This window comes from Moschus berezovskii, chromosome 24 (assembly GCF_049115385.1).
Source record: "Moschus berezovskii isolate FMDL1 chromosome 24, NW_MosBer_1.0, whole genome shotgun sequence".
In the NCBI taxonomy this organism is placed as follows: Eukaryota; Metazoa; Chordata; class Mammalia; order Artiodactyla; family Moschidae; genus Moschus; species Moschus berezovskii.
Window position 1 is genome coordinate 2,309,164 of NC_142483.1, and position 17,481 is coordinate 2,326,644.

Consider the following 17,481-nt stretch of genomic DNA (forward strand, 5'->3'; position numbering starts at 1 on the left):
CCAGCTGGGGTCGGAGTCACACAGCGACTCCGCCTCCGAGTCCGCCCGGAAGCCGGGCGTCCCCAGCTCCCGGGATCTCCCGGCCTTGAGACCACGAAGACGGGCCGGGAGGCTGGGGCGGGGCATCACGTGGCCCCGCCCAAGGGCGGGGCGGTCGCTGCCGTTCCCGTGCTGCGCCGAGCGGCCCTCCCCCTAAGGGGCGCGGCTTCCGAGCAGGGCGAGATCTCACTGGGTGTTCGCCTGCGGAAGGCGGGACTTGGCGTTGAAGGGCGTGGGGGCGTGGCCGGGAGCCCGGCGCGGGAGCCCGACCCTCTGTGACGCAGGCCCGCGCGGGGCGGGGCGGGCCGAGCCTTCCGAGCTCCGCCCCCAGCGGCGGCGGCCGGGGCCCGGGGCGTGTCCTGGGCGGGGCCGCGCCCGCCCCGCCGGGTCGCGGACGGCGGCGGCGCAGGGAGGGCCCGGCCGCGCGATGTGAGTGCGGCGGGGGCGCGGGCGCGGGCGCGGGCGGCGGGGCTCCCCGGGGTCCCCGCGGGCGGGCGCAGCGGCGCGCGGCGGCCGGGCGAGCCCGCCAGCTGCGGGCCCGGGTCAGCGCGCCGCGGCCAGCCCAGCGCCGCTCCTCTGCGGCGCCCGGGGCGCGGGCCCACACCATGCGCGGCTGGGCGCCTGTCCTCCGGCCCCGGCAGAGCGGGCCCCGCGGTGGCGAGCCGGCTCCGTGCCCCGCGCGGCGGCGGCGGCGGAGGCGAGATGGGGGTCAGCGGACGCGGAGGGCCCGGGCTGGGCCGCAGCCTGCGTGCGCCCCGAGCTGCTGTCTCCGGGAACTGTCCGCCTCGCTTATCAGGGATAGGTCGCTTTCTGTGCTCGGTTGTTGAGTGCGTTATCTCAGCCCTCCCGACGACGGCCGCACGTTTTGCAGCCGAGGAAAGCCAGGCCAAGGGCCACACAGCTGTTGGCTGTAATTGTCCTGTGCAGGCGAGGTGCTGAGGCTTAGCCAGACACCGCTGGCGCACGTGGGCTGCTCCACAGGCCGGGGTGACCTTGGGGTGCCCCTGGTCCTCTCTGAGCCTCTGGTGGTGCCTACACCCACCCGTGGCTGCTGCCAGGATTGGGCCGGGTGGTTCAGGGAGCTCAGTGAGGAGTCACTATTTTAGTGTTGTTGCTGTGGCCCTTTTGCTGCTGCCAAGCGAGCTAGTGGTTACTGGGTCAGGGCTGTGTGCTCGGTCTGAGCCTGCTGGCGCGGAGCTGCAGCTGCTCCCCACTGAGGCTGTGCCTGTCTGTGCATGTCTGTCCCTGTGCCCACGAAGGCCACACCCAACCCAGCTGTACCAGCCTGTGCCGGACTCGCGCTGGCCCATCGTGTACTCGCCGCGCTACAACATAACCTTCCTGGGCCTGGAGAAGCTGCACCCCTTTGACGCAGGAAAATGGGGAAAAGTGATCAGCTTCCTGAAAGGTATGGAAGGCCCCCCGGGACCTGCATCCGCTCCCTGCAGCCCACCTGCCACCACCACCACCCCGTGCTGCCTTTCCCTCACGCAAGCTTCAGACCCTCCCGCTGCAGTCTCAGCCCTCAGACTGCCTTCCACCGGTGCTGTCACGAGGATCTTTCCAACACAGACCTCTGAGCTCAACCTGGCCTCGTAGCACACCTTCACTGGCTCCCATTCCCTGGGGACCTAAGCCCTGTCTCTGCCCCTGGAGACCCAGTAGCAGGGGAGCTGTTTGCCATGGAGCCAGGGAAGCTGATGTTTGGAGGGATGCACTGTCTATACCCCACAACGTCTGAGAATCGTGGAGCTGGACCACCTTTGCTCCAACCCCACTGATGAAAAATCTAGGAAACTAGGCCCAGAAAGGTCTGAACCTCAGAGCTCTAGCCTCATCCCTTTTATGGCTCGTCCCCTGAGCAGGGTGATGCTGTGCAGAGTGTGCTGTTTCAACCATGGTTTGTAATCCAGGGTTGAAAATTCAAACATCACAGTAGACTGGTGAAAAAAAAAAGATATTCCAGTTTCCTGTGTTGGGGGTTCTTTAACTGAGGGAGGTAGGCAGAGTTACGTGAAGTGTCACCTGGCGCAGGATGGAGATGAACGTCTCTGCATCACACAGCGCCTTTGATCACATCCTGGGGGATGTTTCATTTGGGGGCTGCTGCTGCTGCTGCTGCTAAGTCACTTCAGTTGTGTCCGACTCTGTGTGACCCCATAGACGGAAGCCCAGCAGGCTCCCCCGTCCCTGGGATTCTCCAGGCAAGAACACTGGAGTGGGTTGCCATTTCCTTCTCCAATGTGTGAAAGTGAAAAGTGAAAGTGAAGTCGCTCAGTCGTGTCCGACCCTTAGCGACCCCATGGACTGCAGCCTACCAGGCTCCTCCATCCATGGGATTTCTAGGCAACAGTACTGGAGTGGCTTGCCACATTGCCTTCTCCTCATTTGGGGGCTAGCCCACCTTTAACACCTAAATCTATCTCCTTCTTTAACAAATCTAGAGCGAGCCTCCGGCCCTGCACCTTGCAGAAAACAGCCACACTGGAGATTAATGACACTGTTGCCCTTGTATTTTTTTTGTTTTTGTTTTGGTTACCTTCTGTTTCTGGCGGGCGATACTGATTTTCCACCTGCACTAGCGACCAGAGTGCTTATTCAAAGAAAAAGGTCACGTAGAAAAGAGGACAAGTGCGCAGCCCTGGGAAGAGCTCCGGTGGGGGGGCGGAGCCAGCCCGCCTCCCCCTGACTGTTCTCTCCTGGGGGTGGAAGCTCGCAGCTGTAACCACGGGACCTCCAGGGAGTTCCCTCATGCCTCCCGAATGAGGTCCTTCCCTCTCTGCTTCCAGCGGGCCTGAGGCTCTCCGCAGATTGCCCCTTCCTGGGCTCGCGTGTCACCCTGCAGTGCAACTTAAGGGAGCCTTGTCCCCATCCCTCTGAGTTGACCATCTTCCTGAGTTCGCTTCCTTCTCTGATGAGGATGTAGGTAGAGGGGAGGCAGGTCCACGTGGTGAAGGGCCTTGGGTACTGCCAGGAACAGAGCTGGTCCTTTGGGGGAAGGCAGTAGGGAGCCATGAAATGTTCCAGGCAGGGGGATACTTGCTCTCCATGGAGCTCTCTGTGGGAAATGTATGGAACCAGTTGGTGTTCACGGTCTTCCAGGTGGCTCCGTAGTAAAGAATCCACCTTTACTCCATCCAGTGCCCGAGACGTGGGTTTGATCCCTAATCTGGGGAGATTCCTGGAGTGGGAAATAGCAACCCACTCCAGTGTTCTTGCCTGGGAAGTCCCGTGGACAGAGGAGCCTAGCGGGCTGCAGTCCCTGGGGTTGCAAAGTCGGACACGACTGAGCGACTCAACAACAGCAGCAGGCTGGTTTCTACCAGGGTTGGTTTCTGAGAGTGACATATTAGTACAGGTCCCGTGGATTCTGACCTTGTCCTTCAGTTTCAGTAGAAGCAGAGCATCACGGGTCCGTTCCCACAGTGCCCTAGCAGAGCACTTCCTCCCCTCTGTCTAGTTTCCTCTGTTGCAAAAAGGAGGGGATTCTGTCTGGCGTGTGTGTGGGGTGACGACACAGTGCGCTGTTTCCCAAGCATCAGTCGTTGGCGAACCACTCTTGGGACTTTGCCATCAACTCATACCACCTGTTCCATAATTTACATCAGAGTTTTTATCAGCCTAGCCTTTGTTTTTAAAAACTTAAATAAGCCTATTTTAAAAGGGAACATTATGTCGTCTCAATGGAAAAAGCCAGTTTCATTTGCCATAAATAGAAGGTCACGGTAAAAAAATCAATGCAATGGAAGTAGCAGTGTATTCCGGCTCAGGCAGCTTACCGCTGTGGCAGACTGTGAAACTGATTGCTGCTTGTGGGGGTTAAACAAAGGCAGAGGAGCAAGGATCAGGCAAGTGTTCAAAGAGAGGCTCCCCACGCGACACCCCCCTGACGTCACCCCAAGGTGGAGGAGCCTCAGTCAGGAGAGTTTTTCTCACCTTGAGACGCAGCATTGATGACCGCCGTGCCACCTGCCTCTGCAAGTTGCCCATCCATGCCTGAGCTCACCCCCTGGCTCTCAGGGGCCTGGGACACAGGAGGATCGCTGGGCACAACGTCCTATGCCCCCTAGCCCGAGGGCCTGGCAGCTCTCTCCACACCGGCCTGAGAAGTGGCCTGTTCTGAGACCACCCACAAGCCAGCAGAGGCCACCTTCTCCTGGGGAGGGGCTGCCAGGGGCCACGTCTGAGCCCGCGGGAGGGGCTGGGGCTGGAGGCCAGCAGGGGTGCATGGTGCCCGCTTTGTGATTTCAGAAGAGAAGCTGCTGTCAGACAGCATGCTGGTGGAGGCGCGGGAGGCCTCGGACGAAGACCTGCTGGTGGTCCACACGAGACGCTATCTCAACGAGCTGAAGGTGCGGGGCTGGGGCTGCTGCCGGGAGGAAGGGAGGCCGCTGCTGGGAGGAGGGGGGTATGCCAGCAGGAGGAGAGGGGCTGCCAGCGGGAGTGGGGGCGCAGACTCGAGGGGCCCTATTCCTGTCCATGTGCAGGGGAAGCGTGGGAGTCCCCATCAGGGGCCCTAGGAGGGCAGATACCAGGGATGCGTGTGGCTGCTCCTAGGGGTCGTGAGCCCCCATCCCTGGGAGTGTGAAAGCACGGATGCCCCCTTGATGGGCATCGAACCTTCGCTGGGGTTCGGGGCTTCTGCCTCAGTGACTTCCCATCTGGGCTCTGCGGACGGGCCTCCAAGACCCCTGGTGGGGTGATGGGTGGCGGATCCCAGCTCCTTGTTTCCCCCCAACCACGCCTGTTCCTCCTTGGCCTGTATTTATATTGGGCTGAAGTTGAAGATTCTGTTTCAAGGGCTTCTACTGCTAGAGACGTGTTGGAAACTGTTGCGCTGAAAGCTAGTTTTTGCACCCCAGGGCCCAGCTGGGAACGTACACAAGTGGTCAGGCGGGTGGTGGGTGGTATGGGCCGAACCCGTGCTCCGGCCCCTCCCAGGCGGTGGCTGCCGCCCAGCTCCTCCATAGGCCTGGCTTTCAAAGAGAAGCCAGGAATCCAGACCAGTGGGTGATGGCTCCTGAGTTCTTAATGTAGCGACTCATCGGAAGGTTTGTGAATCCGGCCTGCAGGCTGCCTGTTAAAGACAGCCTCTTTCTAGAGGAGCCGCATGGCTCCCGTTAGTGTGCTTTGAGGGCGGAGGCGTTGTTGGGCCCCTTTGTCGGGCTGGAAGGCAGGCGGGGCTGGGGGCGGCATCAGAACACAGTGGGTCGAGGATGCCCCAGGTTCTCTGCCCCCAGGAGCGTGGAATCCTGACACATACCGCTGGGCTCCCAGCAGGACTCATCTTAGAGCCAGAGTGGACACCTGAGGTCACTAGGTCCTGCCCCCCCAGGTGGACAAGCCTGCAAAGAGGCTACACCTGCTCAAGGTCACCCAGGAGGTCCTGCAGGCCCCGGGGGGATCCTGGACAGGCCACCCGGCAGGGTCCTGGGCTCCTGGTCACGCCTGCTGCCCCTCGTCCTCCCGTGTGCTGGCCTGAGCTGTGAGAATTCTAGATGGAGCTGTGGCAGCATGCACTCGTGAAAGATTACCAGGAAGAGGGTGAAACCTGGCTCCCGGGAGAGCGAGGTGTGCAAGGCCCTGGCAGGAAGCCCAGCGCTTGGCTGCCCTGGTTTCCCGGGACCGGGACATGCATGGTTACAGTCCACAGCCCAGGGGCGGGGCCGGGAGGACTTGCCTACCAGAGTCCAGAGGGTGCAGGTGGGGCCAGGGCGGGGCTGGGACGGAAAGGGGCTGGGCTGGGGCCAGCACCCAGAGAAACCTAGGCAAGGCTGGGCTCCCTTTGTTTGGAGGTCCTTTCAGGGAGCTGGGAGGCTGACTGCATGCCTGGCCTTGGCTTCCCTAGCACCCTGAAGGCAGCTTCTAGGTGCTGTGTGATAACACGAACAAGTATTCACAGGTAGAGTCTCAAGTAGAAAGCTGAGGTCAAGGGCAGGAGGAGAATTCAGATATGCCAATGTAACCAAGAGGCCATGGCCAAGCTACATATCCGGAGCTCCCTGGTGGCCAGAGCAGAAGGAGAAATATGATTTCCATATGACCTACTAAGGCGAAGAAGTATTCAGTCATGCAACACCTCTGCATGGAATTCTGTGTATTGGGTGCAAAACAAAACCAAAACAAAACAATAAGCCGTGTTCCCTGCTGCCATGGATTTGCATTTCCTGGTAGAAGGCTGAAACAAAGTGACAGCACAGAAACGTTTCAGAGAGCAGCAAGTCCGACAGCGGGAGAAGAAGGAGGGTCACTAGGCAGCGGTAAGCTTGTGTAGTCTGAGTAATTGAGGAGGGCCTCACAGAGGAGGTGGGCTTGAGCCGAGGCCGGCGGATGATGAGTGGGTGACGCTCGTGGCGTTTCAGAGGACGACGGCTGTACAGACTCAGGTCTGGAGTGGGAGGGGGCTCAGCCTCCCAAGGGGAGAGTGAGGGAGTGGGCTGGGCAGGCATCTGGGGGAGGGCATTTTGAGCGAGCAGGAGGAGGAGCAGGGGCAAAGGCCCTGAGGCAGGAGTGTCCCAGCAGCAGTGACACCGCTGGACTGGAGGGAATGGAAGGGAGACGGTAGGAGGCGGGGTCAGAAAGTGATGAGGGTCAGGACCGCCGAGGGCCTGTGGTCACTGCGACTTTGCTGTGAGGGCGGTGGGCGCCCAGGAGTGTTTGAAGCAGGGGGACGTGATCTGACCTAGGTTTTCAAAGCTTGCTTGGCAGCTGTGATGGGACTAGTTGAGACCCGGCCATGAGGACAAAATCAGGAGGAAGCGGGCGGCTGCCATGATCCTGGTGGGAGAGCCTGGACGCTCGGACAAGGCTGGAAGCAGCCGTGGCCGGGGGCGGACATGGCAGGACCCGGGGTTTGTTGTGAAGCTGGAACAGGACTTCCTTGTGCTCAGATTGGGTGTGGGGTCTGGAAGCCAAGGATGTCCCGGAAACTGTGGCCAGAGCCCCAGGGAGTCTGGGTGCAACTTGGGCCTCACTGCTGCCCCCACGGTGCCCTGAGTCTGTGAGAGCAGAGACACAGACCCCTGTGCAAAGAATACCCAGGGGTCAGCCTCCGAGGGTCCCCGGGAAATGGGACCCCCCAGGGTTATAGGACAGCTTCTCCACTCCTGCAAAAAAACACAAAAACCGCTATTGGGATTTCAGTAGCGATTATGAATCTGCAGATGAGTTAGGAGGGAACCGTCATCTTCACAAGGTTGGGTCTTCCAACCCACGTCGTTCTTTGAGCAGCATTTTGTAGTTTCCACCGTACAAGTCTTATACCTGTTTGGTTAACTATTCTTTTTGATGTCGTCGTAAATGAAATTGCTTGCTTAGTTTCCTTTTGGGGGTGGTGGCTTCATTTTCTTTCCTTCTCTGTCCCCTGTGGGCTCGCTGGGGGTGGGAGGGAGGCAGCAGTTGTTTTCCTTCCGGGGCAGGTTGCTCCCTTCCAGGGAACAGTCATTCCCTGCTTCCCACGTGCTGCGCTGCTGCTGGGGTGGGGTAGGTGTGACAGGCAGGTGGAGCCCCTGCCTTCCTGTTGCTGGGTCTGCCCCCTCACACACGTGCACACATGTGCCCACTCACTGACACACACACACACACGAAGGCATGTGCATATGTGCACACGCGCATGCACGCACACACACACACACGTGGGGCTTGCAGCTGTCCAACCAGACTGTGTTCTCCCTCCCCCAGCAAAGCTGTCACATTGCAGGTCAGCACCTCCCCACCAGGCTGCTGTGTGACTGTGAGGACAAACCAGCTCCATCTCCAGGCCTGGTGCCTCCCCAGGCTCTTGGGAAATATCTGCCAGGTGCCAGGGTCCCTGCAGGGCTCTGTCTAGCATTGGTGGAGAGCAGGGTCTGGATCGCGGGTGTTCCCAGCCAGGCAGGAGAGGTCCAGGGCCAGGGTGCATGGACACTTGCCCAGGGCCCAGGAGGTCAAAGGGAGGCTGTATCCTGATGTGGGTGCCCCAGACCCTCCTGCCTCGGCAGCAGGGGACGAGAGCATGCAGCCCCATTTGAAGGGACGGCTGACTCTGGTGGATGAGGGGCGTGCTGCGCTGGGGGAGCAGCAGCCCTGGGCATCCAGTCCAGACTCTGTCGAGGACTCGCTGTGACCTTGTAAAGAAGGATCCTCCTTCCTTACCCTCTCTCCCGGCCCCCGCAGGGCCCTGCCGCCCCAGGGTGTGGGCCAGGCCAGTTCTGGGTAGGCTCGGTGGTGACCGGTCATCCCCTGCAGTTCTCCTCCTGGACACAAGAGGGCAGCGGAGGGCCTTGGACCATGAGGCCCTTGCGCTGACCTCCCTTGAAGGAGAACACGCTGTTGTGAGCATCTCTGTGCTGAGCCTGAAGTTCAGCCACGGTGGGAGGGCCCCCATTGCTCACCCAAGGCTGCACTTGCCCACAGCCCCCAGGTGCCCCGAAGCTGGTCCAGAGGGAGTCTGCTGCCTCTGGGCCCGCTGGGCAGAGGGAGGCCAAACAACCCGCGTGTCTCCCCGCAGTGGTCCTTTGCTGTCGCGACCATCACAGAAATCCCCCCGGTCATCTTCCTGCCCAACTTCCTGGTGCAGAGGAAGGTGCTCAAGCCCCTGCGGACCCAGACGGGAGGAACCATAATGGTAGGTGGGGGGGGGGCAGTGGCTGGGCGGGAAGCCCCGGCCCCGGCTCCTTCGCTCCCTGGGCCTTTGCCCACCTGGGGCTTTCCCTCCAGAATGCCTCATCCTGCTGAGTTGTTGAGCAAAATCACAAATGTGCTTCAAGGTGGCAGCAGGAACTCTTTCTTCCAAAGCTTCTCCCATAGAAATCACTGCTCTTTCCCCAAGACTCCCGTTAGAGTATTTGCTGGTGTGTAAGAGTGAACTCCGGGAGTTGGTGATGGACAGGGAGGCCTGGCATGCTGTGATTCATGGGGTCGCAGAGAGTCGGACACGACTGAGTGACTGAACTGAACTGAAGAGGTGTCCTTAAACAGCCATCCCCCCACCCACAGTGTATCCTAAAAATGTGGCTCTGAGCTTCTCACATTGCAGATGAAAACAAACCGCTGTGACCTCAGCGGTGGATGGCGCCCCTCACCCGCGTCAGGGTGTGGCAGTCACCAACACTCGAGGCAAAGCTGGGCCTCACGTCATGTGTGTCAGCTCAGCTCAGCCCCTCAGTCGTGTCCGACTCTGTGACCCCATGGACTGCAGCACGCCAGGCTTCCCTGTCCATCACCAACTCCCGGAGTTCACTCAAACTCATGTCCATCGAGTCAGTGATGCCGTCCAACCATCTCATCCTCTGTCGTCCCCTTCTCCTCCCGCCTTCAATCCCTCCCAGCATCAGGGCCTTTTCTAATGAGTCAGCTCTTCGCATCAGGTGGCCAAAGTATCAGAGTTCCAGCTTCAGCATCAGTCCTTCCAGTGAACATTAGCCCCAGACAGTGAGGAAAAGAAGCGGAAATGATTGAAATGTACAGTGACCTAACCCAGACCTGGACCAACGCCGGGACCCCTTACACTTTTCCTCTTAGCTTTGCAAATTTGTGCACTTTTAAAGTTTATTAGAATATTCCTGCTCACCCCAGAATGATGAGTTCCTACATTATTTCAGGACTAAAGCAACAGTATTTCCATGCACAAAATTTTGTCTGTTTTCCCTTCGAAAGCCACATGAGAATCCCTGTCAGCTCACACGCAAGCCTGAGAACGGAACTTTGGTTTCCTCCAGTTCCCTCACACAGTTACACAGGGGTTTACAGTTTGCAGGTGGCTCAGTGGTAAAGAATCTACCTGCCAGTGCAGGAGCCACAGGAGATGTGGGTTCCATCCCTGGGTCGGGAAGATCCCCTGGAGGAGGGAGTGGCAACCCACTCCAGCATTCTTGCCTGGGAAATCCTATGGACAGAGGAGCCTGGTGGGCTACAGTCCATGAGCTCACAGAGTCAGACACGACTGAGCACACACACATTACGCGCTCCCGTCTCACCAGCCAGCCAGTCGGGGATTTGCCTGGTGGGGGCGGGCTGCTGCCCCCCAGACCCCCCATAGCTCACCCCCACCTGGAGCTGGCTGCAAATGGTGTTGACAGGGGCAGCGAGCCAGCAAAGGAGTGAGTGAAGCGCTCTGCCTCACCCTCTGCTTGTCTTCCAAGGCAGGGAAGCTGGCAGTGGACCGCGGCTGGGCCATCAATGTAGGTGAGTGCCCCGGGGCTGGGCCTGGGGCCTGGTGGCGGCAGCTCGGATGCCGTGATGGCAGAGCTGCCCCCTGACCCAGCGACCCAGGCCGGCAACCTGCCCCGGGGGGTCCATTTGCTCGGCCAGCCTGGAGGCCCAGACCCGTTCCTGGAGGATGGAGGGGGCACCTGGGGCGTGCCCTTGAGCCCGGCCCTGCCCACTCCATGACTGTCCTCGCAGGCGGCGGCTTCCACCACTGCTCCAGCGACCGGGGCGGGGGCTTCTGCGCCTACGCGGACATCACACTTGCCATCAAGGTGCGTCTGAGCGCACATGGCGGGCCGGGGGGTGGTGATCGCCTCCAAGAGCCTCCCTGGAATCCCCCCCCAGTCCGGTGTTCTCACCCTGCGTTGTCGCGAAGGGAGTCGAGGCCCTGCGTGGGAGAGAGCTCACCTGGGCCCCTCAGCCGGGCTGAGACTCAGACGCAGGCATGAACCTGCCCATCTGTGTTGCCTGTGGCGGTCCAGAGGTGACAGCCTTCTCTAGGGGCCGGGGACCGGAGGAGAGTAGCTTACAGAAGCCGCTGGGCTATTATAGGAGGCAGGGCTTTGCTCCAGGAGAGCGGGGAGGAGGCAGGGTTCAAGATCTTGATGGTGGCGACAGCGGCTGGCATCTGCTGAGGGCCCAGCCCTGTCTGTGGGGCTCACCCCTTCACCCTCAGGGAATGGGGCCGGAGGGGGTGAGGGCACAGCCCGAAGGGGCAGCGCTGGCTGTGGCCTCTGCAGCGCTCAGAAGCCAGCGCTCTGCCAGCACCCGGGTCCGGGCTCAGGCTGGGAGTCCACGTGGTGCTCGCGGCCCCTGTCCTCACACGGCATGAGAACAGATAGGGCAGAGCGGGCGGCAGACCCTGGCTGTTTGGAGAGGGAGCTGCCAGGAGACCTGGCGGGAGGACAGGGCAGGGGAAGGAAAGGCTTCCCCGAGGAGGCGGCTTAAGAAGGCAGAGATGGCAAGACGGAGCTCCGGGTGCAGCCGGGAGGGGGTCCCTGCTGCAGACACACACACAGGCTCCTCTGAGTCACACGAAGCTCCCAGCGGCCTGGGGTCTCCCACAAGCACGGAGGCGCTCCCAGCCCACCCTGTCGCTGGCCAGGGCCCCGGGGGGTTGTGCCCTCTGGCCTGGGGGGCTCCTCACCTCTCCCCTCTCTTGCCCTGGGCAGTTCCTGTTTGACCGAGTGGAAGGCATCTCCAAAGCCACCATCGTGGACCTCGATGCCCATCAGGTGAGTGCCCGGTGGGAATGGGGTCTGCCCCTCTGAGGGTCCCCCCTCAGGAAGCCTCTGAGACACGGCCCCACGCTGTGGGGTTCCCCACCCCCAGGAACACCCCTGAGCCCCAGGCTGGGCCTCTGCCACCCCTCCACCCCCCGCCCAGGCACAGGGGGCATTCCTGGGAAGTGCTGGGGGGTCCTGGACTGGCCCTGGGCACCGGCCTGCCCTGAGTGGCTTCCATGTGCCCCCCCCCACCCAGGGCAACGGGCACGAGCGCGACTTCATGGGCGACAAGCGCGTGTACATCATGGACGTGTACAACCGCCACATCTACCCTGGGGACCGCTTCGCCAAGCGTGAGTGCCCCCACCCCGACCCCAGCATGCCCACCCGGACCAGGCTCTCTCTGCCGGGCTTTCCCCGCGTGCCAGGTCCTGCAGACATCACTTCACTTCTTGATCCTCAGCATCCCAGGGAGGGGGAGGCCATCCCCACTTCACAGACAAGGAAACAGACCCAAAGAGGTCGCTTGACCCACCGAAGACCATATAACTGCCCCCCCCTGCCCAGTAAACACACCGTGAATCCCTCTACGGGGGTGACCCCTAAAAAATAGAGTAGGATTTTCTCCTGGGTATGCAGCTGTCCGGTCAAAAACAGGGAAGGACAAAAAAGAAACAGAAAAATGTAGTGGAAAATATAAGATGGCAGAAATCAGTTCAAACGTGACAACTGTTAAACACAAGTGGGTTAAACTCATCGATTAAAAGGCAGAGACTCTTCAATGAAGCTTTGAAGGCAGGGGGACCTGCCCACCTTGTGGGGAGGGGACATTTATGCAGGAAGTCTGCTGTGGGTAACTTGGTCACCCTGTGGCCCCAGGGACCCATTTCTGAACTGAATCTCATCTCAAACGGACTGGATTCGGACCTGAGGGCACATGGGGTATCCGTGCCTCAGAGACAGTGAGCTTGGGCACCCAGTGTGGGCCCCTGAATCCCCAGGGCAGTGTTTCATCCATGATCCTTGTGCTCTTTTAGCTGAGTTTTGGGTGGGTGAGCGGCTGAGCAGTGCTGGAGTCAGGTGGAAAGCAGACAGTCCCCTGCAGCCCCATTTCCCGCCTGCACTTTGGGGCATCGCTGTCTCCCCCGCCAGAGGCCATCAGGCGGAAGGTGGAGCTGGAGTGGGGCACGGAGGATGGCGAATACCTGCAGAAGGTGGAGAGGAACCTGGGGAGGGCCCTCCAGGAGTACCGCCCCGACGTGGTGGTGTACAACGCGGGCACGGACGTCCTCGAGGGGGACCGCCTTGGCGGGCTGGCCATCAGTGCACAGGTGCGTCCTGACCCTGGGGTGGGCCGGGCTGTGCGCTGGGGACTCAGCAGCCACAGGGGAACGTGGGCGGCACGGGCGTTCCTCCTGAGGCCAGAGGGGCTGGGCAGCAGTGCGGAGCGGTGTTAGACTCACAGCAGGACTTCCGCCACCCTGAGGGTCCAGACCTGCCTGAGCCCGTCTTCCCTGTCCCCCCCAACCGCAGGGTGTCGTGAAGCGGGACGAGCTGGTGTTCCGGATAGTCCGTGGCCACCAGCTTCCCATCCTCATGGTGACATCGGGCGGCTACCAGAAGCGCACGGCCCGCATCATCGCCGACTCCATCCTCAACCTGTACGGCCTGGGACTCATCGGGCCCGCGTCTGCCAGCGTCTCGGCACAGAACTCAGACACACCTCTGCTGCCCCCGGAGGTGCCCTGACCACACCGCCCTCTTGGAGGCTCCCTGCCTGCCGCCCATCCACCCATCCACCAGCCTCCCAGTGCATCTCCTCCTCCAGCTGAGGGGCCAGGGGGCACCTTGCGCAGCTCCGCTCTCCCCCCACCCCGGATGTCGGGGGCTCCAGGCCTCTCTGTGGAGCGGGTAGAGGGCAGGGCCCGAGTCCCAGCTGGACCCACAGGGGCACAGCCTGACCAGACCCTGCAGAGGTGGTGGTTCTCCCAGGAGGGAGGAGGCAGGTGAGGCTCCAGGTGCAGGGTGCGCCCCGCTGGGTGGGGTGCTCTGGTTTTCAACACAGCATGGCCGTTTCAGACTGAGGAGGCTTGTAGGACCTCCCTCCTGCCTCTTCTCTGCCCTCTCCCCCTCCAGCCGGGGGTGGGACGTCCGAGAGGGGCTGATCCGGGTCTCTGGGCCGGGATTCCCAGGCGGCAGGCAGGAGCCCTGGCCCTGGATGTGGGGTTGCGGGAAGGGCATGCAGATGTAGGTGGGCTTTCCCGTCTGGCTGCTCCGTCAATAGAGGAAGGGCTGGACCCGCTGTCCCTGAGCCCCTCCCCGCTCTTGGGGGTGGAGAGGGGAGCCTGTTCCAGCAACATCTTGCTTGTCCAGAGGGAAGGGCAGGCTTGGGGTGGGGGGCGAGGTCAAGCTCTGGAGGCCAGCGGGGCGGAGGAAAGCGAGGCCCAGCCCAGGAGACCGCGGAGGGGCAGGCAGCCAGGCGGGGTCCCGCAGGCCCCGAGGCCCAGGTGGGGACAGCAGTGCCGGGGACGCCAGGCTGGGGTTGCTGGGGGCGAGCGGAGGGTCTCCATCCTGGCCTGCAGCTGGTAGGGGTAGGGGTTGAGGGCTAGGGCAGGGCCCAGGTAGGGCTACAGCCTCCACTGGCCTCCCCAAAAATGCCAGGCCTGCCCTGTGCCTGGGGTCCCAGGTGGGCCCTGACCTTGTCACCCACTCTACTCTGAAGGGGATGCTCAGGACCTCCTGGGAAGCTGGGGGTGGGCGAGGCATCCAGCGCTCCTCGGCCTGGGTGTGTTCTTGGTGATCAGAGTTGGGGGGGAAGGAAGGTGGGCCGTCCCTGATCAACCCCCTTGGGGGACTCTGCTCCTCGCCACCTGGGGGTGCCCTGAATGCTCCCAGCTTCTCCCTCACACCCCCTGTGCTGTGGGGGCGGGAAGGGTCCCAAGATGACCAAGTGTCACAAACACTTGGATGCCCCACTGCCCCGCCCCGCCCCCCAGTCTCTGCACCTAACACCCCTTCTCCTCCAACACGGGCCTGCAACCCCAGGGGGCAGGCAGCGATGGGCTTACGTCCGTGGAGCCTCTGTTCCAGAGAACCATAAAGGCCCTTCCCGACGCTAGCTGGCTGCTGTGTGTGCTTCAGAGGAGTCCGTCCCTTCTAAGGGTCACAGGAAATAAAGGCTGTAAGTTCACACAGCAAGGGGCCTGGGGCAGCGGCCTGGTGAATGCTAGTGTTTTATTCTGTCCTGAGTCCCCTGGAGAAGGAAGGTTATTGTGCCCATTTTACAGATGAGGCAACTGAGGCTCAGTGAGTTTGCCCCAGGCTGCACATCTAGTGAGTGGTGGAGCCAGGCTTGACCCCAGCTCTGCCGGATCCCCCGGCATGTTCTCAGCTGCCTCTGATTTAGCAGGAGTGAAGAGGGTACTCTCCAGACAGGGGTTTCAGGGGCGGGGGAGGGCGGGGATGGGAAGGTGCCAGGCAGGGAGCATATGTGGGGGTGTGCTGAGCGGGGCAGAAGGGTTGGGGCAGGTGGGGAGTGGGACCTTGTCCTCAGCCTGGCAGAGTGGCCAGGGCACCCCCAGCATTAGGGGCACAGCCTGGGTGGGGAGTAGGTGGCCGCTCGAGGGTCAGTGCCAAGGGAGGAGGACGCTGGGGCAGTGGTTGAGGTCCAGGCGTGCCCTGTGCTGGGTGTGAGGCGGATAAAGGCTGGTGAGGCCGCATCTCTGTTGACAGATGTAGATGCTGAGGCATGCAATTGGGGGGGGCGGTTACTTGCTCAGAGCGCACACTGGGAGCTGGAGGGGCAGGATTCCCACGAAGGCCTTGACTCCGGAATCTGCAACTCTTTCCTTCTCTGTGAGAAGGGCCTCGAAGGATGCGGTGCTCACCTGGAGGGTGGGCCCAGGACTAAACACCTGGGGGATGTTTGGGACCGTTCGTGACCACGGTGGTGACTCTGCTGCAGGGCAGGAGGAGGGTCCGGGCTGGTTCCTGGGAGGTGTTTGGGGTCTGTTCTCAGGATGTGTGCTCTGTGCTCTTTGCAAATGATCCCCTAAGTTATGAAACCCCAAGGGGAACGTGCCAAGCGCTGGCCAACCGGGTGGGCAAGAATGGGGCCAGGCTGGGAGGTCTGGGGTCAGACGCATGCTCAGGGGAGAACCCGGGGGCCTGGCAAGCTTGGAAAAGCTCCTGCAAAAAGGAACCCACGTGGGCTAGCGTGATGCCTAGCGGTGGTGGGAATTTCTGCAGAAGGCTCCAGAGCGTCCTGAAGATCTGACCTAGGAGGACCCCCCGCCCCTACCACGCCTCGAGATGGGGAGTGGGCAGACCCCTGGGCCCCACGCCGCCATGTAGGGAGCCCTGGGGGGCCTCTCCGAGCCTCCGTCCTCAGCCCTCCTGGTGGCTCATGTCCTGAACTTGCGAGGCTTGGCACGGTGTTTGGGGTGACGCTGGAGCCAGCTCAGAGCCTGACCCCATGTAGCTGCTGCGTGATCGCATCCCCCCGTCGTCCCCCAGACTCCAGCGCCAGGCCTGGCTGGAGGCCCGCGAGTCCTGAGAGGTCCTCTCGAGACAGAGTCCAGAGCCCTGATCTCGGCTCGGGACCGGTGTGGGTTCTCTGGCAGCACTGCCCGCCCAGGGCACCACGCCTGAGGCTGGAGGGGGCAGAGGCAGGAAGGGATGTGCCCAGCCTGCCGCCCAGGCCATAAACACAGGCAGGGGCACTGACAGGGCCCCCCAGCTTCGCAGGACTCCTGGGAAGATCTGAAGGAGACACGATGCCGCCCCGGCTCCTTCAGGGCCACCTGCCCTCGAGCTGGTTTCATTTAGCCCAGCCAGCCCCAACTGGGGACGCCCTGCCCCAAGCTCAGGGCCACCGCGGGGAGGCTTGGTGCCACATCAGGAGCAGTGCCTTCCCGGGACTATCATCCAGGCTGCAGGGGGGCAGTGGTTAAGCTGTGAGCGCCGACCCCTCACTGGCCAGGCCTCGAGTCCCAACCCTCCACCCCTGGCTAGCTGGGTGCTTTAACCTCTCTGCCTCAGTATACTCATCTGCAAAGTGGGAATGATACTCCGCATAGGGGTGGTTGTCACAAGAGAACTCAAGGAGCCAATATTTGTCGAGAGCTTATAGCAGTGTCGAGCCTGGAGCAGACATTCCATAGCAGTTACCCATCAGCAGCTGTGTCACTGCTTTAGGGACAAGGAGGTTGAGACTCACAGAGGTCAAGTGACTTGCCCAAGGTCACACAGGCAACAGAAAAGCCAGGGAACGGACCCGAGGCGGCCTGACTCTAGAATGAGCGCCCTTGCCCCCACCCTCCTGCAACCAGACCATCTGGCAAAGGTTCGGAATGACCAGGGCGCGGAGAGGTGGGGCTGTCCTTTGTGGGGGGCCCACTGGGACACCAGTTTGGAGCTGGTGGTCAGTTTGGAAACTGACGCCCAGGGGGGCTGTTAAGGAGCCTGGTGGCCAGCTGGGGACCAGAGCTCAGCCTCCTGGCTCCCGTCCACGGCAGCTTTCCGATGGGGAGTTGGGAGTCCCGAGCGTCGCCCCGGCTACCCCCCTGGGCATTTTCCTCTGCATGCCTTGTCACCACCAGGGTCAAGGCATGGCTGTCAGGGCACGAGGGAGCCCTGAGCTCTGCCGGCAGGGGCGCGGTCTCAGCAGGAAGGACGTGGGCTTTGTGGCCAGCCAGCCTCAGTCTGAACCTGCTTCGCCACTGGCCTCGGAGTGACCCTGGGCAGGTGCGTCCCTGCCTGCAGGCTGGCCGGCCCTCTGCAGAGGCCTATGTGAGGGGACAGAAGTGGCCTGGCCTACATGCTCCGGTCGCTTGAGGGCAGACTTAGGGTCCAGCGGGAGAGCGTGGGCTGCCCTCCTGGCCTGCTCCCCGGTCTCTTGCTGCACAAACGGGGCATGGACACCTAGAGAGACGCGGCTTCACCGCACGCGGGAGCTGACTCATCGGGGTGGTGGGCGCGGTGGCTGGAGCTGGGCTTCTTTGCCAGCTGTGCGGCCTGGAGCAAGGCC

General features: G+C 61.8%; 1 protein-coding gene across 1 annotated transcript; it reads left to right on the forward strand.

Moving 5' to 3' along the window:
- The first annotated feature begins 377 nt into the window (after window positions 1-377).
- HDAC11 (histone deacetylase 11) lies at window positions 378-14,679 on the forward strand. The gene is made up of 10 exons (XM_088831625.1): window positions 378-468; window positions 1,299-1,447; window positions 4,291-4,391; window positions 8,528-8,644; window positions 10,161-10,203; window positions 10,423-10,499; window positions 11,400-11,462; window positions 11,710-11,806; window positions 12,606-12,784; window positions 12,987-14,679. Coding segments are annotated over exons 1-10 (1,044 nt in total). The 5' UTR covers window positions 378-466; the 3' UTR covers window positions 13,203-14,679.
- The last annotated feature ends 2,802 nt before the right edge of the window (window positions 14,680-17,481 follow it).